This window comes from Ceratotherium simum, chromosome 20 (assembly GCF_057802395.1).
Source record: "Ceratotherium simum simum isolate JZ-2026a chromosome 20, ASM5780239v1, whole genome shotgun sequence".
Lineage (NCBI taxonomy): Eukaryota > Metazoa > Chordata > Mammalia > Perissodactyla > Rhinocerotidae > Ceratotherium > Ceratotherium simum.
The window spans coordinates 22,168,640-22,194,857 of record NC_141919.1 but is presented as its reverse complement, the minus strand read 5'-3'; the positions used below and the strand labels follow the sequence as shown (position 1 = coordinate 22,194,857).

The following is a 26,218-nucleotide window of genomic DNA, read 5'->3' as shown; positions in this document are numbered from 1 at the left end:
AAAGCCCTTACTACCCCTTGATATATTCTACATTCACCTATTTGTCTGTCTCCCATTCTAGAATATAAGTTCCATGAGGCTAGAGCCTTTGTTATACTCACTACTGTACCCCCAGCTCCTAGAGCAGTTCCTGGTACAGAATGAGACCCAATACATATTTCTTGAATGAATGAATGGTTAAGACAATCCTCTCATCTCTCTACTGTATTTAAGTAAACAGAGCTGAAGACAGTAAGATTCTTTTGGCTTCAGTGGTTTCAAAGTACTTCATGGCTTAGATTAAACAATACTTCCCTGCTTCTTCCCTGCATCTTCCACTGATGCCACTCAGTGGAAGATGTTGACATGCCATCATGGGCATCAATCTCTTTTCACCAAGATGGGTTTGATTCCCCTGCTTTACAACGACAGTAATGAAACTCCTGCTCTGCATGCAGGGTGCCACTCTTTCATTTTATCTTCCACTGTGAATTTGCATGATAACTATGTTAAGATCTTCATTTTCCATCATGTCCCCTCCAGTGAAATCAGTGAAACCTAAGAATAGCACAACTCTTTGAAAGATGAAGCACAAAAGAACAATAGCATCAGAAAAAGAAAAGAAGACCATATTTATCAAGTGACCTGCTGTTTAGGTCATCCTTAGCGGTAAAAGAAAACGGTTGCTTTATTGCACAGAAGCTTAAACACAACAAAAATAAATGCTTTCTAAGGTACAAGACTTCTTCTTTTTTTTTTTTACATAAATGTTATATACAAACATGTCATGTAACCATGGTGTTTGGTACATAACATCCAGGATGTGGCTTTTTACATCCTTCTCTTCAGCCAGAGCCGTTATGGTCCAGCTGATTCATTCCATTTCACTTCAAATCTCTCCATTCTCATTTTTAAAAATAGGATTTTTCCCTCTATAAAAAATGTAGGTTAAGGTTATTAACCACATACATAGTGTCTCAAATCTTTCTTTCTACCCTAGTGTATAGATCCCAACCCCTTCTTCTTTTGTGTGTTCCACTCCCCTTTCTGCTTTGAATAGTCAGAAAACAGTTTTAGTATTTTACAGTTTCATTTTAATGAAGATATCAAATGTAGAAAAATAGTTTTAGTATTTCACAGTTTCATTTTAATGAGACATCAAATATAGAGTTGTTTGCCTATGTAGGTGGTTGGCATCAGAGGCGGGCACTGTCTGGCATTGCAACAATGCATTGTTGGCATTGTCTGGCCAATCTGTTTGCATGGCTGTGGCCATGGAAAATGCCAAAGCCAACAGGCGGTTCTACACGTAAGGCCACCTTCTCTGGCACTGGTCACAAAGGACTCTGACAGGCTTGTCAAATTGGTCCAGGACATTCTGTCATCATGTCTAAAAAACCAACTGCAAATGGTGAATCCTCTTCATATTCAAAAATGCAAAATTTGAAAATATTTTACCTGCTTTGAAAATGCATGTACACGTAATCATCACAGCTAACATTTACAATTAGAGTTAAAATACAAACACCCAATAAAACCAAAAAAAAAAAAAAATCAACCACGCCCTTCCTCTCATTTGATTTATCAGATTTATGACAGAAAGCCATTATATTTATATAAGGATACATCCATAGAGTTGGCAAGTGATCCTTGCTTACCACACTTTCCGAAATTCAGAGCAACTAGGACAACAAAAGAAACTTGACCCTTCTTTATGTTCTTCCTCCTATTTGGAACACTTCTACCTTTGTAGGTTCTTTAAAGCATCCTTAACCTGGAACACATGATAAAGTCCCAGGGAACTTTAACATACTAATGCCTGGGCTCCATCTCTAGGATTTTGATTTAATTGTTCTATGGTGGGCCTGGCAACAGGTATGTTTCTAAAGGTCCCGGGCGATTCTGATGGGCAGTTAGGGCTGAGAACCTTCCTCTAAGTCCTCTCAGCCTTCTCCATCAAGCCTTTACCTACTATTATATCATGGATCTTTCTCTCTTCTGAATACCTACCACACTCAACACCTTCCATCTTTTTTTAATCTCCCAGTGTCTCCATAGTGCCAAATACATAGACAGCAGTATTAGCCTCTATTTACACAGCATCTATTATATCATTCTATATTAACTCTAATAGGGGTAGTACTATTATGCCAATATCACAAATGAAGAAACTAAAGTCTTCATAAAGGTTAACTTGCCCCAAATTATATATCTAATAAGTGACAGTTAACTTCACTCCAGATCCATCTGAGTTCAAGTTCTCACCTCTTGCAAAACAACAACAAACTTATAACTGATTGGGTTTTAAATAACTTGGCGCCAATTAAATACTTTTAAAAATTAAACAACCATTTGTATAAGCATGTGGAGTTGTAGAAATGGTGGTCATATAAACAAAGGTAAGAGAAACAAAGGTCAAAATGCTCTTAATCTTATTTTTCAATCATCCAAAATAATACAATGAACAGTCTATGGCTTCTCATTTAAGAAAAGTTTTTTAAAGCTGCTTCAGTTTGAGTCTTTAGATGATAAACTACTCCTCTGCCTTGCCCGAAATGAATCTTGCTGATTCTATGAAATGAAATAATTCCTTTTTAAGGTAGAGGGGGATCACCACGTTTAAGTCAATGATTTCTGTTGGAGGAACCTTCAATTGGGAAGATGACTCAAGGGAAAGAACAGCCACTTCCCTCTGACATTACAACACTACAAGCATGTAAACATTAGGGTGATTTCCTAAGCAGGCCATCCATAAAAAAAAAAAAAAGGGAAACAAATTCAGGCCTCTTGGCTCCCTCATGCCTCCTGCTCTTCGGTCAGGTAACGAGAAGGAACAGGGGCAGCAGACTGTGCTGAAGCTGGAATAGAGATCTGGGAAAAGATATTCAGAAAACTAAACTAAACTAAACTAACCAGGAGTAATATATTTTAAAGGATATTCATTTGCAGATAGAACCAGGAATAAATTATCACAGGTAGGAACACATGATTCTTGTATAGTTAAATATTTTTGCTACTTTGATATCTTCTATTAGAAAATGGGTAGTCACGCCACATGGTAACTTGACTACCTAGTTAATGAAGTAATTCACCAAAATTCACTTTCGTCAAAACCTACTGATAAGGCAGCATAACTACCAAAAGAACACCTGCAAATAGTAAGCAATTTTTTTCTTTGGAACTTTAAAAAAATAAAAGATTTCTCCTGAAGAAATTGACGGCTGCAGCATTAACGTCAGAGGTGGCATGCGGAGAAGGGGTTAAGCCTGCTAGCTAAACTTCCTTAAAGCCTCTGAACAGTGATGTCCACACTATTTCTCAAGACAGCTACCGCAGAAAGCCACAATCTTTATTTACAGAGAAGCAAAGCACCAAACCACACCTCCCCACCTTGTTTAAGACATAAAAGTGTATTCAATAATTTTTTAACTGCATTTTGCATATTCTGGAATACAATTTGAGTCAGAAATGTAAAAATAATTTTTTTGGTTTTCAATGAAATATATATTAGCACCAAATTAAACCAAAAAGCACACCTAATCTCTCTTGGTTTAAAGCTTATCTAATATATCTGAAAGCATGGACATTATGCACTTGATGTGCTTTTATTATAATCTGTAATTTTGAAACAGATAAGAAAGTATAAATAAAAAGGGCAGTCTAGCAAGCCACCGGAGTCATAAATAGATTTTTTTGAAGAATGTCATTGCAAGTTACCTCTTGCAGTAAAAGGTGCTATACGTTTTTTAGTACTACTGTTTCATCAATGACACAACCCACAAATTATCCTACTGAAATAACCACAAATCACTCCAATAAACATACCTTTAAAAGATACACACTTACACGGCGTGTAAATTGTTACAGGAGTCAAAATGGCGGCTACAGGAAACCGAGTGGAAGGTTACAAAATTTCTAAGAGCAGAAGTAGTGCTGAAGTAGTAAGAGAGAAACAAAACATACCCTAACTCCTCCAGATAACCACTAGAACTAGCAAGAGAGCGCAGCTCTGCTGAGGGTGAGGAAGTGAGTACAGTGGAGGCTGTAGCTCTCTCACAAAGGAAGTGAATATCCGCTTCGGGTTTACAAACCATTTCATTTAAGTCAGATTTATCCCACTTGGCACATGCTGGCATTTAGTCCTCAAATAATATAACACATATATGCACGCTGGACAATTGGTGTTAATATAAAAATGTAGACAATCTTCAACTTAAAAGGGGGAGTGTGTTTTAAAAATGAAGCTTTGTACTGTCTGATTCCAGTTATCTGAAGTTCCAGATGAGGCAAAATTATGATGACAAAAGCAGATCAGTGATTGCCCAGGACTAGGGGTTGGAGGTTGAGTGAGGAGATGGACTGCAAAGGGGCACGGTGGGACTTTTTAAAGTAAGAATGACTGTTCTATATCTTGATTGAGTAGTGGTTAAATAACTATAAATTGGCCAAATTCATCAAACCGTACACCTAAAATGAGTGAATTTGATTGTATGTAAATTACATTTCCAAGAAAATGATTTAAAAAAATTAAGGTTTATAACTTGGCTTTTCAGATTTTGGAATACATTTTTCCATATGAAAGCATCTTACAAATGGTAGTAAAGTTCCAGGCTAATCCTCCCCCTCCCCAAAATATGAATCATAATTTGGGTGAAATCAAGCAGCCTGGAAGTCCACTAAGTCCAGAGATTGCACAACCACCACCCCTGGAGGTCCACTTTGTACTCTAAGCCCTAGTTGAGGGAGGGAGAGAGGGAAATTGTCTGAGGTCAAAAAGTGGTCACAGAGCTAATAACTGGTGGCTGAAGGTGTAAGGTGGCAGTGGGAAGATGTAAGGAGAATCAGGAAGCAGAAGCATAGGCTAGGTAGTCCTGCACTTGACCATTCTCTAAGCAAACTTATCACCCATACTTACTAGTTGAAGAGAGGGGAAGCCAGAGGTACTTATGCTCTGTCGATGGTACTGGCCAAGATTTGGTGGTAGAGTAAACTGTTTCCTTATTTCCGCTGAAGAATACCTTGGGTTAAAATAGAAAAATCTAAATGAAGTGGTTATTTTAAGAAATCATCACAGTTATAGATACAATCTTTGATATTACGTTACAAAACTTATGCTTTGACTGGGCGATTGGCCGAACTGACTAAAATGTCCTCTGTGGCCTGTGAGTGGACATTGAAGCTTTTGTCTGATAATATATACCATTGAGAAGTTCACAGAGGCCAGGATGCCTACAGTCATGGCTCTTGCCCAGTACCAGGAGGAGGAAGAGTTTGAGGCCCAAGGAAAAGATCCAGGACACTTGGCTCCTTCTTCCCAGGCCATTCAGAGGCATTGTCTCTGCATGAGGACATCTGGTCTCTGACAGGAGTCCTTCAAACACTGAGCCGCCATTTTGATCCAGCCATTCTCATTTCAAGCAGTTGAACCCTTCCGGTTGGCTGCCTGCTATAACAGAAAATTCTCTAGTGTTACATGAACACTTCTACCTCCCTGCAGGCACCTTAGATGCTACCTGGAATTCCAAAGACTGTGTTTTTTTCCAAATTGCTCCTAGTGGAGTGGTCCTTTGAGTTACCCATGTGGACACTGTTGAGCCCTCAGCCAACATCCCTGGTAGCCAGCAACCGGGCACATGAAAGTTGTTCTCCACTGTCTCCTCACACTTGCTGGCATGAGCTGCTGACCACTGCTACCCTGGCTTACAAGCAGACTGACTATTGGGCACTCATTTGTTAGTCATTTGTTTGGAACTCGGAACACATTTTCTCACTAAACCAGTTGTTGGTGGTTGGATTCTTAGGCTGGTTCACAAAAGAGTATTTAAACCATAATGAGGCCACTATAGAGTATAACTACAAACTAACAGAGATTATTGAGGATCAAATGAGATCATATATTTGAAATATGCTGCATATCCAAAAAAGGGATATATAAATTTTAAAAATTAAAATTTTAAAATATTTAAATATTATAAATAAAGCTTGTTATATTTTCTCCATTATAACATGTGCTAAGGCATAGTTATTAATTACCCTGCATGATGAGGTTTCTGGCATGGTCCGCTTGGCTCCCAAATTCGGCAATGCGGTACATCTAAAGAGACAGGACACCTATTCCAGTCCTACCTGTGGCATCCATTCTCTCAACCCAAGAGCACCTCAGTTTCCTTTCAGGATTTGCACACGCATGTTGTACACTGTCTAGACACAACTACAAATCAAAGGGGTGGGCACATAACCCCACACAGGACAATTATCTCTCCTCCCCAGAATTCTGAATGATGAATGGATACACGAATGGAAGACAATGACCGGAGCACATTCGCGCCCGCGGTGGCCCCTCACATTATGAGGCAGTGGTGTGTGAGACCCCAGAGAAGCTTCAAGCCGCCCATGCTAATCGTACTCCTTAATTTCCTGAGACATTTTCCTCATTTAATTTTTTAAAAGTATAAGAAAACACTAGGATAAGGAGTAAGCATTCTATTACCCATCAGGGAGATGCAAATCAAAACCACACAAGATGCCACTTCACAACCACTAGGAGGGCTATAACAAAAAAGATGGGTAATAACAAGTGTTGGCAAGGATGTGGAGAAGTTGGAGCATCATACATTATTGGTGGGAACGTAAGACTGTGCAGCTCCTTTGGAAAACAGTTTGGCAGTTTCTCAAAAAGTTAAACATAGAATTCCCATATATCCCAGCAATTCCACTCTTAGATATATATCCAAGAGAAATGAAAACATACTTCCATGCAAATTTTACACGTGAATGTTCATAGCAGCATTATTCATAATAATCAAAAAGTGGAAACAACCCAAATGTCTATCAACTGAGGAATGGATAAACAAAATGTGGTATATCATACAATGGAATATTATTCAGCAATAAAAAGGAAAAAGGTATCGATATATACCATGACATGGATGAACCTTGAAAACATTACCCTACGTGAAATCAGCTAAACCAAAAGACCACATGTATGACTGCTTATATAAAATACCCAGAACAGGCAAATCTATAGAGCCAGAAAGTAGATTAGTGGTTGCCTTGAGCCGGGAACATTGGAGGCAAATGGAGAGTGACTGCTAATGGAAATGGGGTTTCTTTTTGGGGTGACAAAAGTGTTCTAAAATTGATCGTGGAGATGGATGCACAACTCTGTGAATACATTAAGAATTACTGAATTGTACACGTTAAATGAATGAATTGTGTGGTATGTGAATTATTTCTAAATAAAGCTGATATAGATATAGATATAGATATAGATATAGACCTAAGTGTGTGTAAGTATTCTATCAAAACAACAGTGAAGGCAAAAATTCCCAAATTTAGTAACAGCCAGGAATGGAAGAAGCTTTTCAGAATTTGATTCCAAGTTCTCAATAGGATGATTTTCATTACAAGTTGGACAGTCACCAATTTTTAAAAAGTCAACAGATTAGACCACTGCCCAAAACAAAAGGCCCATCTTGCATAAACAACATTGTATCTTGGGTTTCGCACCACAGGAACTCAAACCAGCACAGCGACCACTTATTTGCTTACTTAATAAGATGACCATAGTCACATAGGGCCGAGACAACCAAGTAAAGGCCCTTTTCTGCGACTGAGCTGACTTTTCACAGATGTGACCGACAGCTCCTCAGTCTTCAGCCTCCAAGTCCTCCCCGCAAGACCTCTCAAATAACATTTTTTAGTTTCATGGCCATTTAAAAACCCTTCCTGCCATAGACCAGAGGGGTCTACCTGAAATGGGGATGTCTAGAAATGTTCAGGAAACGGAGCGGCATTGTGAGAGAATCAAAGAATGGCAGGAGGGATAGGTTCTTGCTTTCTTTTTGATGCAAAATCTGTCGTCCTACGCCAAAGCCCCAATACTTTTTTCATCATGAAATCAGAATGTTTCTGGTCTCCAGTCCGTCTTAAACAGGGTCAGATGGTGTTTCTGCTGCAGCCTTCCACATAAGTTTCCTAATTCAGAACTATACAACCAATCTTCTTCTCTGACACACTGAGCCTGCCCCAGTACCTAACGCAGATCCTATTTCCTATTCCTACAGGATCAATTCTACAAAAGGGAATTAAACCTCTCCCTTCAAAACTGTCAAATATGGAGAAGAATTGTTTGTCCTTAAAATGAAAATAGTGAATCATCCCACGTGGAAAAAAATTACTTTGTATCACTTACAGAACTTGGAAATAAAATATCTCTGGAGAGGCCCTACACACCTATTAAACTAGCAAACAGAGGCTGGAATGATAAAATTACATGTTGGTGAAGCTGTGGGAAAACCAGCATGCCCCACCCCCTGGGGGGTTGTATACTGGTTCAGTGTCTGGAAAGTAATGCTGCAATATTCAACGAGAACTATAAAGCTCTGATCACTCTTTTATCTAATCATCTCACTTTGGAAAATATACCCCATGGAATTCATACAAACATAAATATAATTTGAGCAAAATGAGCATAAAAACTCTGTATGTAATAGCCAATAATTGAAAATAATCAAAGCATCCAATATTAGGGAGATCACTGAGTAAATAATAGCATAAAATACATGAAATATGATTTTACCATTTAAAATAACTAAAATATGAACTAGGTTGACCCACGGAAATGTGCATACAAAATAAGTTAAAATAAAAAGTCATATGAGGAATTGAATACAAATATCTAACAATATATGTGTAAATATACCACACGGATCAGAAATCCTCTTGGTAGTTATATAAAGGAAGTTTAATAAGTACCCCATTCAGTTCTTTCTCCTGTAAAGTTGCTTAAGTTCATCATTTTAAAAAAAGATGTGTACATATCAAGTAGCATGCAGGCATAGGTGCACTACTCGGAATTTTAAAAAATTTTGTAAACATCAGCTATTAAGTTTACTGATACGGACTGTCACTCAAGAGAACACCTAGCATCCCAGTGTCTAAATCAACCCTCTTGCATCAAATTATCAGCTGCTTAATAAAAATGCAGATTCCTAGATGCTACCTTAGTCCTGAATCAGCAACTCTTGTGGTGTGGCCTGGAAAACTGCATTTTTAACCAGCAACTCCAGGTGATTTTTATGTCCAATAGAGCATAAGATTCACGGATAGTGCAAGACTATGAGAGAGTGGCTGGTTCATTCATTCATTCACTCATAAAACATCGAGGGCACACAAAGTGCCAGGCTCTCTGTCAAGTGCTAGGGATTGAAGTCCAAGAAGATACTATTGCTGCTCCTGGAAGCTCAGTCCAGTGGGTGGGAGGGAGGAGGACAGATGGATAACTGAAGAAATATTTATAATACAATATGATAAGTATTATAATACAGGAATGTGCACAGAGCCTTGTATGCAAAGAGGAAGGAGTTACTAATTCAGCCTAGGAATGCTTAGGAGGCTTCTGGGATAAGGGGACTTTTGAAGCATATCTTGAAAAAAAAATGAGTAGTAGCAGGGCTGATGGAAAAGAGGACAATGCATTTCAAGCATTTTTTTTTTCCCATTTCATGACATCTAGACATTAGAATTCCATACTTCTACTTCAAGTGTTTTAACCATCAGGCTGCCTTGTTTCTTTATAACAGACGTGGCTAGAAGAGCAAAGAAAAAGACGAGCGAAAACTCAGTGACTCAGTCCTGAGCTTTGCCATGTGTCAGCTGTCTGAGTTCAAGTACATTAGTTAACCAGACTGAGTCTTAGTTTCATTACACGTAAAATGAAGGGGCTGGGCTATACGATCTCCTGGGCACCTTTCCAGCTCTAACTGGCAAAGATGCTCACGAATCTCCAAGCGGAACAATCAGCCCCGTGATCTATACCAGCAGCTGCGCTAGGAAACCAAACAGCCCTGGAAGGCTTCTCTCTGGCTTTCATCCCTACAGGAAAATTCTTTCACTGTATGCTGGTGTGGCCAGCAGCCAAAATGCTTGGAAGGATTTTAAAACCGATTCAAGAAAAAACCTTGTCTATAAGTATTTAAAGAGGTTTAGGGTTTTCTTGAATGTGACACGTTTTAAACAATAGTGAAAGGGGTGAGATAAAGAAAAGCAAACATGTAATTTACTCTTAGTAACTAACAACTGACTGTAAAACACTCAACAAATACAAAGTGTGATGTACGCAGCTAGCAATAAATAATAATTACAGACACTTGTGGTTGGCATATATCTAGACGTAGCCACAAGCACGTGGTATAATTAAACCTTGCAAAATAGCCATTGTTCAGGACTGGAAATGATTTACACCAAGTAAGCAGAAAGAATGTTACCCCCCAAACTTCCTGAATTATAAGGTTAGGGCAGTGTAGCATAAAAACAATAATAAAGGCTTTTAAATGTGTTGCATGTGGAACAACCAGCTCTGAATGATGTAAATAACACAAGGTTGGACCCCAGTGCATGGCATGGATAAGGTCTAAGAACGCAGGGCTGGCTCAAGAGTGAGTAGTACTTCCGGAGTTGACCACTAAAAATGATCTAAGGCTTTTTCTGAGATGCATCCTCAGATACTTTTAATAAGTACATCTTTAACAGGTTACCAAATGAATTTCTGTAGCAAATTTTATATGTATATAATAGATACATAATATTATATAATATATATAATCACATATATATAAAACTCCATCCTCCCATATACATACATACATACATGTTTTGAGCAATGAAGTCTGGAATGAATTCCTCAGAAGTTTGTCAGCCTGAGGCTTCACAATAGATATTTCAGGTTTTAGAGTTTCTCATATTTTCCATCTCTTCTCATAAACAGACATGCCATAACTATACAACTTCTGTAAAGATGATTCAACAGGTGGAAACATGACTACCAAGAGAAGTTTGCCACTTATTAACAAGCTGTGGAACTTATGTTTCTTCCTCACAGGGGAGTCCCAAATCCCTTTCACTTGGAAAATTCCTCTGAATATAGAAGAATATTTATTAGATGACTTAAGTGTTGAGGGTTCCTGTAGCAAGCCTAGAGAAGAAGGATTACTAACTGTCTTCAGTGTCTCTCATCTCCCCAGCCCTTATGTCAGCACATAAGTTAGTTTCTCTCCTGACATAATCACCACCTACTGATGAGGCAGAATAATCACCTAAAAGAACACCTGTAAATATGGAGTGCTTTTTGTTTGTTGAAACAAAAAAGAGTTGCTCCAGAAAAGTGAGTTGACACATAAAGAAGCAGATCTAACATATGTAAACTAAAGTCCCAGAAGAGGAGGAGAAATAAAACAAGAGCAGAAGTCATATTCAAAGAAATATTGTTGACAAAAATACCAAAGATGCAGATTCATAAAGCTCTACAAACCCCCATCAGAATCAACAAGAGAAAACCAAACCTAGACACATCATGGTAAAACTGCTGAAAATCAAAGAGAAATTTTAAATGGTCTTGAAAAAATCTGGGGAAAAGACATATTACCTTCAAAGACATATTGAAGACATATTACTTCCAAGTGTAATAATTAGACTAAAAATGGACTTAACTGAAAAAGTGAAATCCAAAAACCAATGCAATGACATCTTTAGAGTGCTGAAAAGAACTACCAATCTAGAATTTTCTACCCAGTGAAAATATTCTTAATAAAGATTAAAGACTTCATCAGATCAACAAAAATTGAGAAAATTTATTACCAGCAGGACCATACTAAAAGAAATAGTAAAGAGAGGTTTTCAGGCAGAAGGAAAGTGATCACAGATGGAAGCACAGACGTGCTGAAACAAATCAAAGGGTAAATATGTGAGTAAATCTAAAGGATGGTGACTATACAAAATAATTATAATAATAACATAGAATTAAAAAATATGTAGAATTAAAATACATGTCAATGATGACACAAAAGGAGGGAGGGGTAAATGGAGTTCATATGTTCCAAAGTTCTTGCATTGGCTGGGAAATGGTAAAAGTACCAATTAATATTAGAATTCTAATGAGTCAAGTACGTATTGTCATCTCTATGGAAACAAGAGGCAAGTTGAAAAATAGAAAAGAAACACAGTAGAATTGTATATTTAAACTCAAATATGTCAGTGATTACATTAATATAATCAGATTAAAGTCTCCAAAAGACAAAGATCATCAGATTACGTAAAAAAACTATATGCTACTTACAAGAGACATACTTTATTTTTTAACAGATTTATTGAGGTATAACTGACATGCAATATACTGCACATATTTAAAGTGTACAATTTATGACTGACACATGTATACACTCATGAAACCATCACTGCAATCACAAAATTTCCACATACCCCTTCTTAATCTTCTCTCCTCCCCAAACCCGGGTAACCACTAATTTGCTTTCTGATGCAAACTAATCCATAGTTTGCATTTTCTAGAATTTTTTTTTGGTAACATTGGTTCATAATATTACACAAATTTCGGGGGTATATCATTATATTTCGATTTCTGTGTAGACTACATTATGTTCACCACCCAAAGACTAATTACCATTCGTCACCATACACATATGCTCTGTTTTATTATTATTTTATTATATTTTGTCCTCCTCCCTCCCCGCGTTCCCCTCTGGTAACCACCAGTCTAATCTCCGTATCTATGAGTTTGGTGGTGGTGGTGGTGGTTGTTTATATCTTAGACTTATGAGTGAAATCATATGGTATTTGACTTTCTCTGACATTTTGCTTAGCGTAATATCCTCAAGGTCCATCCATGTTGTAGCAAATGGCAAGATTTCATCTTTTTTATGGCTGGGTAGTATTCCATTGTGTATATATACCACATCTTCTCTGTGCATTCATCCATTGATGAGTACTTAGGCTGTTTCCAAGTCTTAGCTATTTTGAATAATGCTGCAATGAACATAGGGGTGCAAATATCTTTTTGCATTTGTGTTTTCATGTTCTTTGGATAAATACCCAGAAGTGGAATAGCTGGATAATATGGTAGTTCTATTCTTAATTTTTTGAGGAATCTCCATACTGTTTTCCATTGTGGCTGCACAAATTTACGTTCCCACCAGCAGTGTATGAGGGTTTCCTTTCTCCACATCCTCTCCAACTCTTGTTACTTCTTGTCTTGTTAATTATAGCCATTCTGATGGGTGTGAGGTGATATCTCATTGCAGTTTTGATCTGCATTTCCCTAATAATTAGCGATGCTGAACATCTTTCCATGTGCCTGTTGGCCATCTGTAAATCTTCTTTGGAAAAATGTCTGTTCTGATCCTTTGCCCATTTTTTAATTGGATTGTTGGCTGTTGTTTTGTTGTTGTTGAGTTGTATGAGTCCTTTACATATTTTGGAAATTAACGCATTATCGGATACATGATTTGCAAATATCTTCTCCCAATTGTTAAGTTGTCTTTTAGTTTTGTTCACAGGTTCCTTTGCTGCACAGAGTTTTATATAAATGGAATCATACAATAAAACTCCTTTTTTATCTGGATGCTTTCACTCAGTATAATTATTTTGAGATCCATCTATGTTGTAGTGTGTACTAATAGTTTATTCTCTTTTATTATAGAGGAGTATTCCATTGCATAAATACACCACAATTTGTTTATCCATTCACCTGTTGATAGACATTGGGGTTATTTCCAGTTTTTGGCTATTACAAATAAAACTGCTATGAACATTCAGGTGCGAGTCTTTATATGGACACATTCTTTTATTTCTCTTGGGTAAATGCCTAAATAAATTGTTTACCAAGTGGTGAAAAAAAGTTATGCAAAAATAGCCAAAAGAAAGTTGGTGTAGCTATAGTAATACCAGGCAAAAAGGACTTTAAGGCAAGAAGAATGACTAAAATTAAAGAGGACATTTCCTAAATAATCAAAGGTCAATCCACCAGAAAGACATAGCAATTCTACATATGTATGTACCAAGTAATAAAGGCTCAAAATATGCAAAGCAAGAACTGCATAAGAGGAGAAACATCAAATCCACAATCATAGTGAAAGATTTTAACATACCTCTCTCAGTAAGAGACAGAACATGTAAATAAAAAAATTAGAGATATATGGGATTTGAACATGATAAACAAACTTGATCTAACTGACTTATGTAGAAAACACTATACCTAATGACAGAGAACACATTCTTTTTGTGCACATTGAACTGTTTACCAAAATTGACCACATACTGGACCACAAAGCAAGTCTCAACAAATTTCAAAGGTCATATATCATATAGAGCAGGTAGTCTGACACCACGGCGGAATTTAACTAGAAATCAACAAAAACATACTAGCTTTCTAAATATTTGCTTAGCTTATCTTTTGCAAATTGCATAATATTAAGCATCATCTTCTTTATGCACCTAGTCTGAGTAAATGAATTGTTAAAAACAAAAAAAGAGAAAATTATATATAATATCTAGACATAGTTATAAACTATTCTATTTTTGAGTATGTAATATTATTTGTATTTTTGAATATAAAAAGTATAAAAAAGAACACTGTAAAATGTCTTCCTCCTACTATTGTCTGCCAGTTATGTAGGTTCCCTCCCCATAGACAATCCACATAGTAGTTTCTTGTGTACCCTTCTGTGCATATATAGCTACAGTATACACGCAAATACATGTGTATATTCTTTCCCCCATTTTTTATACAAATGGGAACATAATATTTGAAATTCATCTATGTTGTAGCGTGTATCAATAATTCATTCCTTTTTTTTGGTGAGGAAGATTGGCCCTGGGCTAACATCTGTTACCAATCTTGCTCTTTTGGCTTGAGGAAGATTGGCCCTGAGCTAACATCTGTGTCAATCTTCCTCTATTTCACATGTGGGATGCTGTCACAGCATGGCTTGATGAGTGGTGTGTAGGTCCGTACCCAGGATCCAAACCTGTGAACCCCAGGCTGCCGAAGCAGAGCGCACGAACTTAACCACTACGCCACCGGGCCAGCACCCAATTCATTCCTTTTTTTATGAAGGAGTATTCCACTGTGTGGATATATCATAATCTGTTTATCCATTTACTGGTGATCTGCATTGTGCTTTTTTCACCTAATAGATAAGTACATAAGAATGCCCTCATTCTTTTTTACAGCTGCATATGTGTTCTACTATATAGATGGGCAATAATTTCTTAACCAGGTCCTTTTACGCATTTTTGTTGTTTCCAATTTTTTTATTGAAGTATAATTGACATATAATATATTAGTTTCAGGTGTACAATGTAATGATTTTATATTTACATACATTGTGAAATGATCACAATAAATCTAGTTACCATCCATCATCACTCATAGTTAAAACTTTTTTTCTCTTGTGATGAGAACTTTTAAGATCTACTCTTTTAGCAACTTTCAAATATACAATACAGTATTATGAATTATAGTCACCATGCTGTACATTACTTCCCCATGACCTATTTATTTTAGAACTGGAAATTTGTACCTTTTGATCCCCTTCACCCATTTCGCCCTCCCCTCCACCCCCCCGACTCTGGAAACCACCAATCTATTCTCTGTGTCTATGAGCTCGGTTTTTTGTTTTGTTTTTGATTCCACATGTAAGTGAGATTATATGGTATTTGTCTTTCTCAGATTGACTTATTTCGCATAGCATTTTGCCTTCAAGGTCCATCCATGTTGTCACAAATAGCAAGATTTCATTCTTTTTTAATGGCTAAATAATATTCCATTTTATTTATATATATATATATACCACATTATCTTTCTCCATTCTTCCATCGATGGATATTTAGGGTACTTCCATATCTTGGCTATTGTAAATAATGCTGCAATGAACATCGGGGTGCATATATCTTTTCAAATTAGTGTTTTCATTTTCTTCAGTTAAATACCCAGAACTGGAATTGCTAGATCATATGGTAGTTCTATTTTTAATTTTTTGAGGAACCTCCACACCGTTTTTCATAGTGGCTGCACCAATGTACATTCCCGTGTTGTTTCTAATTTTTTGCAACCACAAATAATGTTCAGTAAATTGCACGTATGTTAATTCATGCATTTATAAATATATCTGTGGGATAAAGTCCTAGAAGTGGAATTGCTGGGTCAAAGAGTTTGTGCATTTGTCCTTCATAGTATTTTACTAATTAACACTCTAACCAGCAATATAAGAGAACGTACAAAATGGTTTCATCAAATTTAAGGAGTTAATGAACTAACTAGCTATTCTACCTATTGTTATCTGTAACTATCCTATAGAGTCAAGAATCTGTTTGTCTGTTAAGCAAAACCAAGGTCTTCATGGAGGCGCTCATTTCTTCCCTTTGTGGGCAGGAAGCTGCCAACTAATAAAATTAATCCCTCCATTTACAGGGCAACTGTAAAACTCAGGACAGTATGATCACCTCTGTCGGGCTGAAGATTTGGTTTAGACACACTGAGTTTGCGGTCCCAGTGAGGACTCCAATGGAGGTCAAGTTGGCAGTTGGATAAACAGATCTGGAGCAGAAATGAGAGGTCCAGGTTGTAGACGTAAATTTGGCCGGGAGTGAGCTTGGGGTTGTTTTTACAGTACGGGGGTAGAGATCTATGCCTCTCCAACCCCAGTTTCTCACCCAGCTCCCTAGCAACCATCATCTAGATGGCTGTATGTGGTGCCTGCGATGGTGCGGTCAGAATCTGCAGTTTTGGAGCAAAGTCACACAGCCTAGCTAAAGAGCACCTGAGCCAGTCTCTCACTCTAAGCCCAAAAGGCCATACGTATGTTTTGGCTTTGACTCCTCTTTGATGAGTCTAATCTCTAAGAAAAACTCAGGACACAAGAGCTCTCAACAAGCTGGTCACGGAAGATTTTCTTGAAAGCAGCATCTGAAGCACAGAAGAATTTATGGAATGAAATTTTACCAAACTTATGAAAAATAAAAATAGGTATGCTTCTAGATGTTGAGAAAAACTTCCCAATTATTAGGATTATAGAAAGTTGACACAGCTTTTGAGTGAGAACAGAAAATCATGCCACTATTTATTGAGCACTTATACCACACCTGGCCCTGAGCTGAGCATCTGATGCGTTACCATTTCACTGAATCCACACAGCAACACTACAACTCGAGTTTATCCTCCGCATCTGACAAATGCAAAACTCAGGGCTGGAAATGTCTGGAGTCAGAATGTGAACCCAAGGTTGTCTGTCCCTAAAGACCATGCCCTTAGTCACTATGATTATATAAGCTTAAAAAAAGTGTTTAAATCTAAGTACACTATATAAAAAATATATAGTAGGAAAACCACATAACCGCAGTTATGTTAAAGAGGTAGGATAATAGGTTTTATCTATTCTCTTTTCTTTTTCCAGATTGTGCTGTGGTTGCCAAAATTTTATGACAGAAATCATGTACACACAGACACACATATTTTTAACCTATCATGTTGTCAGCTTTCTGAATAATCTAAATTCTTCTGCTGAAACACAGGAATGGGCCTGAACACCTTAAGAGTCTCTTGAAGGCTCCTTTCATCATCATTATTTTATGTCTAAGTCTCCTGGAATTTCTAATTAAAACTGTGTTCTCAGCATACTTTGTGGCCTTGCACCCACTTCCCGATCCACCCAGATTCAACAAATGTTGTTGGGTGCTACAAGCACCTCGTTTCTCCACTCTGATTTGTGATTTATCTAAGTTATTTGTCCTGGGCATGGCCAACTCTTTGGCCACTTAGAGGCCACATGCTATATTTTCATCCAAGGCCGTATAGTGGGGCTATTTGTTTTAAGATGTGCTGGCCAGGGCAGTGAATTACCGGCATGTCTGTGTCTTAGTGAGGTGGCTTCACTTGGGTGGCTTCACCCAAGAGCCTTCTGGCCTCTGCTACCCAATGTGATCTCAGCTGTGAAGTACAAATGTCTTTTACTATAAAGTAAAACGGGGCAATTTTAACTCCCTCTTTTTTTGTGAGTTTCCTACATTAAGTTATGGAACTTGCTGAGGCAACTAGTGGAGAGTTTTTGTTTGCCCTTGAACACAGCCTCAACCTATGGTGGACAACTGAACTAAGTTGAGGACCGTAAAGTCGGTCGTATCTTCGAGTTTGCCCTATATTGCGATGGTTCTCAAAGTGTGGTCCCTGGACCGGCAGCATCAACATCCCCTGGAAATTTGTTAGAAATGCAAATTCTCGGGCCTCATCCAAGACCTGTTGAATCCTAAACTCTGGGGTGGGGCCCAGCAATCTGTGCTATAACAAGCCCTCCAGGTGATTCTGATGCTCGCTCAAGTCTGAGAACCACTGGTCTGTTGTGAGCAGGCAGATTCCAGCTCTACTTGCCAGCCTTCCCTAGCCTTTTACTCATCCTCCTTCAGAGACTTTGGACTATGCCACCTGATCACCCTTCCTCAGCCTAACTAACCCTGCCTAGCTAGTAAATTTGAAGATCAAGATACCAACATTTAACGATGCTTATATTTCCTACTTAGCCAGATTTAAGTAAAACATACCATTTTATACAAATCATTAATGCACCCCAAGATAACCACTTCCCCTAGTCCCTTCTTCCCCAATCCCAAACCATCTCCATCTTTCCTCAAAATTTATTTTAGATCGGAGGATGGGAACAATGTTTCTTAAACCAGAGAAACTGCACTGTTCCTAAGTTATTAAGCTACTAATGGTTAACTATTATTTACTGTAGGAAAAAGCTCCGAAGTGAGGGGGAGTGGAGACTAGAAGGGGGGATGTTTTGGAGAAAGAGCAAGGTTAGGAAAGTTGTAGCATGAAGAGAATCTCTTAGGTAAGAAGAGTAGAAAGGAAAGATGAGACCTAAGCCCAGAAGTTTGACACTGATTTATTCTTTCAACAAATATTTATTGAGCACCCACCTGTTCAAGGTTCTACAGTAAGGAAAGGAGACAAAGGTCTCTGCCCCTAAGAAGCTTATATTGGAATGTGCATTGATGTCTGAGCTTCTGCCGCCATTATTTGTATCAAGCATAGCCTTGTCCAGTGATCTTTCAGCTCATGGTACTGCTGTGCTTCATGAGAGCAGGTATCTGAGACAAGAGACTCTTTCGGTGCCTTCATAGGAGGGGAGAAGATGGCTGAAATGGGGAAAATTGTTCAAAAAGGAAAGGCAACCAGACCCCACCTCAACTAACCTAATTTAGCCGCTCACAGAGCAAAGGAAATCTCCCTGAGGCTTCTAAATTTTGTATCTTTATAAGTTCCAACTATCATGCACATTATATAAAACCAAAAACATCCTCATAACAGCTCTCCCATGGGATAAGTAATACCCCCATTTTACAGAAAAGAAAGCTGAGGCAGAGGAGAACTGGGTAACCGGGTCAAGTCGTGAAGTAGAGCCTCTTCTGACCTAAGGAGGCAAGTCTTCCTCTCCCAGCTTGTTTTTCTAGCCTGGACAGGCATATCACACTCTCTGAACTTTAGCACTCATCCTTTTCCGGAAGCAAGGCCCAATCTTCCACCAACATTTTCCAGGAAGCCCCCATGTCCTCTATCATTTCTGCAAACATTCTTTCCTGCTGGCCTCAGAGAGAAAGAGCCTCATTCTTGCGTTCCATCCACTCTTTGCCACAAAAATCCTGCTGCTGTATCCTTAATAAGATTTCTATCTAGTTATAAAAATAAGTTCCTTTACTCATCCTTTACTAAAGTGTTGGTCATGTTAGTGTGATAACGCAGAAGTAAAAATCCCTTAAATCACTTCCGAATAAACAAGAGTACATTCTGTGCTCTTCATTATTGTGAAACAGTTATTCAAGACGAAAATTATTAGAGTATGTGCTTTGGTGAAATTGTGAAGCCTGAGTTATGGACCAAGAAGGTATTTTAAGTTAAGAATATTGGCTAAAAACACCAGCTCATCTAATTTTGGGCAGGAAGAGGTTTCTTATGCAGTACTTTTCCCCATGTGCAATATTAGAATAATAATACTATACTTATTGTATAAAAGTGTAGCAAAATTTATGCTAATGGGTATAAGTTATTCTTAATATTGAGAATTGATAACAGATTAGAGGATGTGAATGGTAAAGTCACATGAACTTTTTTTTTAAGAGACATATGGCAAATGTGAAGATTGTATATAAAGAAATTTATTTTTCCATTAATTGATGATTTCTCCTGTATTACCCATCTTAAAATGAAAACAGTCGAAAGAATCTCAAAATAATTATAAGGATGAGGGGCTGGCCCGGTGGCCTAGTGGTTAAGTGCACATGCTCTGCTAAGGCAGCCTGGGGTTTGCAGGTTTGGATCCTGGGCGCGCACTGATGCACCGCTTGTCAAGCTATGCTGTGGCAGCGTCCTATATAAAGTAGAGGAAGATGGGCATGGATGTTAGCCCAGGGCCAATCTTCCTCAGCAAAAAAAAAAAAAAGAGGAGGATTGGCATCAGATGTTAGCTCAGGGCTAATCATCCTCACACACACAAAAAAACAATAATAATAGTAATTATAAGGATGATATAAAGATATTCTGTTTAGACTCCTAGAAAATTATGCAAGATACTTATAATTGGGCATATATACGACAATTTTTCTTTTTATGTATTGAGACTGTGTTTCTTTTTCTTTTTAGAAAACTTTAATATGAAACCTCCTGATATTCAAGTTAATACCATAACAACAAGGCTAAGTTTACCAAACTTCGAACACCTCCTTGGCCATCTCTGTGCTGGAATCCTTTTCCTTCCAGCAGTGACCCTCAAACTTCAGTGGACACAAGAATCAGCTAGGAAGCTGGTCAACGATGCCAATGTCTGGGCTCCACCTCCAGAGATTCTGATTCAGGGGTCTGAGCACGGCCAGAATTTGCACTTTTAACAACCTGAGGGGGTCAGGTGCAGTCTACCTATGCACACTCTGAGAACAAGCAACGACCGCCTTATGAACTCAAAGCCGATGGAAAACCTTACTGAGAAACCTCCCTCACTATTAAACCAACCTCCAAGTCTCAGGTAATAACACATACTTGGTGCTCACTCGGATGGTACTGGGAGGAGAACGTGTCCATGTGGTTCTGTCTGTAATTTCCCACTTCCCCCAGCAGGGGAATGATTCATCCCTGAGGCAGGAAGGTCAAGGTTCCCAGGATACCGTAAATATTTTCCTCTTCACCGCTATGTAAATAAGCTCAAGGCACTTTAGATTACAAAAGCTAAGAAAGAGAAAAGAGAAAGGAGGAAGGAAGGGATGGATTTTTTACAGGGAAAAATAAAAGAAAGGTAATATTGCTCACTTAAGTAGGATGAACTGCACTCTAAATGCTGAATAATTACAGGGTCTGCTTCAGAAGGCATGCACTCAGCTAAGCCCGCATACGGGCCAGTAACCAAATAGTAAGAGTTGGGAGTTACTCATTTTCCAGCCTCATATTTTCTGCAGAGTCCATGAGGGTTTAGAAGGACGGTCTTGTTCAGAATCCATAACAAATTGTGGAATGGAATTGCATCTCTCGGTGAGATCTTGCTGACCAAATTCTTCTTCAGCCACCCGTACGCCTACCAAGGGTTTGCAAATTCTGCCCTAGCTCTGGCTATTACACTAAGAATGTATCTTACTGTTGATGTCATGGTTCCTACCAGACTGCTCTCAAACAAATATTAAACACACATATTAAATATTAAACACACACGGAAAAGTACTCTCTAAAAATGGCTTTACTTTTTACCTTTAACAAGGGAATAACATTTAGCTTTAACTTTCTACAGTTCTAGAATACTTTGTGTTTTAAAAGCCTCTTGCATTTGAACACAATTCAAAATCTTGGCCACACTCTCTTTCCTCAAGGCATGAGTGTGTATTTATAATCCCTGAGGGTGTTCAAATGTTTTTATACCAGGTGACTGTGCACTAAACACGCTAAGTTGAAGTTAATGCATGGTAATGAACACGAATGAAATTTTAGAAACGAAAAACCTCAACTGGTTTCTGAAATAAAGCTATCACACATGGTGGAGAGGCCGCACGGCAGGTGCAAAGCCAACATCCACGCAGCTCTTCCTGTGGCCTCCCTTCTGGTCAAGGGCAAGATGCTCCCCACAAGAAGGCAGCTATACACGGCTCCAGCTTTGCTGGTATCTTATTTTAGCATAAGTTTCAGAGCCTATGAGGTCTCCCCTTCCCCGTCCAGAGCCTCACTGCCTATGAAGTAGGCAAGACAAGTCAAGGATGCTTAAGGGACAAGCCAACACTTGGTGTGGTTAAAGGACTGCGTGAAGCTAACAAGCCTCACAGGTGGCAAAGCTGGGACGAGAAGTCAGTTCTCTTAACGTCCAAGGAAGCAGACGGTGGTCTTTTTTTCCAAAGAAAGTTGCTTTAAGTAGTCACAATGGGCAGAAATCTACGTGTTATGATTTAAAAGGGGCAAAAATCCCTGACCAACTGTCATCTGCTATGCTTGTAATTCCCACCCCTCTGAAGCATACAGGGAGTATTTTATTGGGTTGAAGGATTAGGTACTTGAAAGAAGAACACATAAACTTAACCTCCTATGGTGTCAGGTCACTATATCAGCTTAATCTATTTCTACCTAATCTCACACAGGGACATTGAGGAAATGAAGCCCAGAGTACCCCATGGGGATCTAGGGGGCTGAGGAAGATAATGAGTCCCAAAAAGTAATGGTGGGAATGGGGGTCCAGTCCTTTTCCAGGAGGCATGGAGAGTAAAGAAGGTAAAATCAGGCTTTCAAGGCTAGTCTCAGACAAATGATGTTGAATCAAACCATCGTCCCAAAGACAGAATAAAGCATTCTGTGCCTTGGGACACCTAGGACCAACTTTGCCCATTTCCCAGTTTTCCTTAGATTAGGAAAGAACAAGTCAGTTTAAATGCATGTTGGCTACAATAAAAGTTAACAATAAAGCCTGTTTAATAATTCATGCAAGGAAGTGTAAGTAGGATTTTTTTTTAAATAAGCAAATCTAACAAGAAATTCTCTTCAATACCCTCACGCTAACTTACATAGTAATCATTTTCCAACGAGTAATAACCTTGTTCACATCCTGCTTCATCAGCCACTGACTTTATGATCTTGGGCTAATCAGTTGATCCTGTTAAGCATGGTGGAGCGGGCAGAGGCATGCAAACACACAGATAGGAGGTGGTAAGCAGAAGTTGTAAAGGAGCAGAAGCTACGAGTGAGCAGAAGCCATGAGAGGGAAAGATGTCAATTAGAGGGGTTAGCAGAAGAGGAAGGAGGAGCAGGTAGAGAAAAGAAGGAAAGAAGGAGACCCTGAGTCCCAAACCTATCAGGGTATAAGAATTGCCCTTGGTAGACTGTAGGAATTCAGCCCGTATTTGGCCCATAGCTGGGTGCCTTCTGCAGTGAGCAGCCTGCCCAGCTTTACATGGAGGCCCTGGGCCCATGCCTAATAGCAGGGATTGGCACTAACCTTGGCAAACCCAAGATCACAGATCCATCTGGAGCTGTGAGGGGACTACTCAGCTCCAGGCCATCACTGCCATGTAGGAGTACACGCCTAGTGTTACTGGAAATCTGGATTTTTGTGTGAAATCTGCAGTTTGTAAATGTTGGCAAGGGAAAAAAAAAAAAAAAAAAGAATTGCCCTTGGATCTGCAGACCCAGTGTGCTGGCTCAGTAGTTTCCTGTTCTCCTTACTTTGTGGTGTATCCTTAAAATGATCCACCATTAACAGAGGTAACCTGAGAGTGTCTATAATCCTTATAACCTAGAAAAGCCTGCTACCATAACTACTATTGCTACAATTCTAGCTCACGCTTAATGAGCGCTCACTGTCGGACAGGCACTGTTGTAATTAGCTGCTTTAATCCTCACAACAACCCTATGAGGTAGATATTATTATCTCCCCTTTCCAAATTAGGAAACTGAGGCCAAGAAAGGTTAAGGAACTTGCATAAGAAAGTTGCCCTAGGAGTTAAACTTCTGGCATTTTCCTTTTCCAACAGCTTAGCAATGGAAAGCCTAACATGTGAAAGCTTTCCAAGGAAGGAATATTACACTTTACCCGGACTGCTGAAAAGAAGAGGTTTTGGCTTGTTGCTGAGACTTTGAACCCAGCTCCAATATCATTAATCCTGCCACGGGTAAGTAGTCTTGGAATACATTCCAAACGTAATTCAAATACCCATATTAGCAATGGGTAAAAGATTTAAGAGCAATTATGGAAGGTTGATTTTTCATCAACTGTGATTCTCTTTTTTGTGTAGTTTTGTCTCTTCATCTTTCACCAAGGAACAAATCTCAAGCACAATAAAAGTGCAGCCCTTTGAAGTTCGAAATCTGTTAATGCACCAAATATTTTTCCGGGATGTGGGATGGGGAAGGCAGAGGAGGTACCTGCAACAGAAATTCCATTCAAGTTTTTATTCTAACTCTTTCTACCTCAAATGTTTCATATACTATCTTGACCAGCGTTCTCCATCCGCCGACTCATTACCTCTTCCTAGAAACCTGCTCAGTTTAGTCCTATCAGAAAAGAAAAGCTTCATCCTCAAGCTTCCTATCTCTCCCCTTCCCCTCACCACCAAGCCTCCACTTCCTCCACTCCCTCACACTCCCTAATCCACTGTTCTCAGGCTTCCACCCCCACCCCTCTGCAGAAGCTGCCCTTGATACTGCCACTGATGACCTTCTGCTGGGCAGCCAGTGACCTCTTTCCAGTCCTGTTCTAACTTAACTGTTGCATCAGACACTGTTGACCTTCTCCATCCTTCGTGAAACTCCTCCCTGGGATTATACACATACTGTTAACTCCACTTGCTGATTGTCCTCAGTTTCTTGAATTGATTTTTGTCACCCTTAGGCCATTCCCAAATGGTAGTGCTTGGATAAATTTGGGATTGAGGGTGGAAGGGTCAGCAATTGTTTCAGGTAAGTCAATCTTGTTCCTAAAACTGGGGGAAGCATTAAAGAAAAAAAAAGGGAGAATCCCAGCCATGAAAAACCCAGCATTATGTGGTGTCAGAAGGTCTTGTTGTGATGAGTCTACTGTGAATGTTTTCTATAGAGTAGACAGATTATTATAAATAGTCTTTTCTCAGAGGAAATCAGTTGCTTTAATTGTTTCATTCTTTCAAGGGACAATGTCAAAGCTGTTGAGTCCCAAACTGCCCAGTTGGATCATTTAGCTTCACATGGAAAAATTTTCCCTGAAGAATGTAGAAAGGAATTTCTATAAAGCAATTAATTTATCCTCGTTTGCCCAACTGAAAGCAGCAGCACATGAGCCTTGGCTGTTTCCTGTCAGTTTAATAATAAACAACCCAGCCCTCACTTGCTCTCACATCTTGAACCCCACACGCTCCTAAAGATATGGTAAATGCTTGTGCCAGGACATTAATGACAACTTAGAAGATCCTTAGTGTGTGGAATACAGTCAAGAAGTTTACATTGTCACAAGGCATGGCTCCTCCTTACAAAGCCTGTGTTCTAAAACAAGGGAGAGGGCCAATGGCAACTTCACAGAACTTTCAGGATGTTATGAATTGTCTTGATGCTGTACTTAAAAGTAACAGTATATCCTTAGAAAGGCCAAAAACAGCATGGCAGAAGTGATACACTCTTCGAACCAGGAACAGAGAAGAAAGGTTTGATATCATATATTACATTTTTGAAGGGAATTTTATTGAGGCTGTCAGATTGGTGCTGACAGTACATAAAACATCACTGACTTCTCTCATTTATCTTTGTGGAAGAATAGGCTGCAGTCAGAGGCAGGCTAAGCCTTGGATGGTGACTTGTCTTTGCACTGCTGTACAGTCTACTGTCAGAGAGGAGAACTCAGCGTGGCAAATCTGGGATGCTGTGAACATTGGTGAGGCTGTTCTGTCCCTAAAAGTCATGCCATAGGGCTGTCTCTGGATTTGAAGCGTTGTCGTTCCTTGGCGTTGGCCCAAGATTCCGGGCAACTTCTCAACAGTCCTTTCCCTCCACCTTCACCCCTTCCTGAGGGGTCCCAGGTAAGAGAAATGTTTACAGCAGCAACAAGTTAGGAAGACAACCAGGTACAAAGAGAGAAATGAGAAGATGGGGCATTGGGTTCAACTGGGAGGGTGTTATCTCCCTGCTACCTGTCTGTAGTGGAGGTAATCCTCCTTCCATAAGTCTCATTCAGTTTTTCCTTCACTCCACTCTGCCCACTAGAATGAAGTAACCATATCAGGCCACAAATGCCCAACCATAGATTATCCTGTTTCTGGAAAGTCCCCATTTTCCAGAGTTAGTTCTGCTTCCTCAGGCAGCAACCCTGCATTTAGTAATAGCATTATCTCAGTAAAAATGCAAATAACTCTATGGGCAATAACCCACGAAGTGTTTATCAGACATAAATCAATTCGTGTTGAA

At 39.0% G+C, this 26,218-nt stretch overlaps 1 protein-coding gene across 3 annotated transcripts in view; it reads right to left on the bottom strand.

Moving 5' to 3' along the window:
• DOCK8 (dedicator of cytokinesis 8) overlaps positions 1 to 26,218 on the bottom strand; it is a 204,188-nt gene that overhangs the window by 153,994 nt on the left and 23,976 nt on the right. For 2 of the 3 annotated variants that reach the window (XM_087444522.1, XM_087444521.1), the window contains exon 2: positions 4,895 to 4,997. In XM_087444522.1, the coding sequence (XP_087300648.1) occupies positions 4,895 to 4,997 (103 nt within the window). Of the gene's footprint in view, positions 1 to 3,804; positions 3,928 to 4,894; positions 4,998 to 26,218 lie in introns of those variants that run through there. The other variant, XM_087444523.1, reaches the window with a different exon arrangement.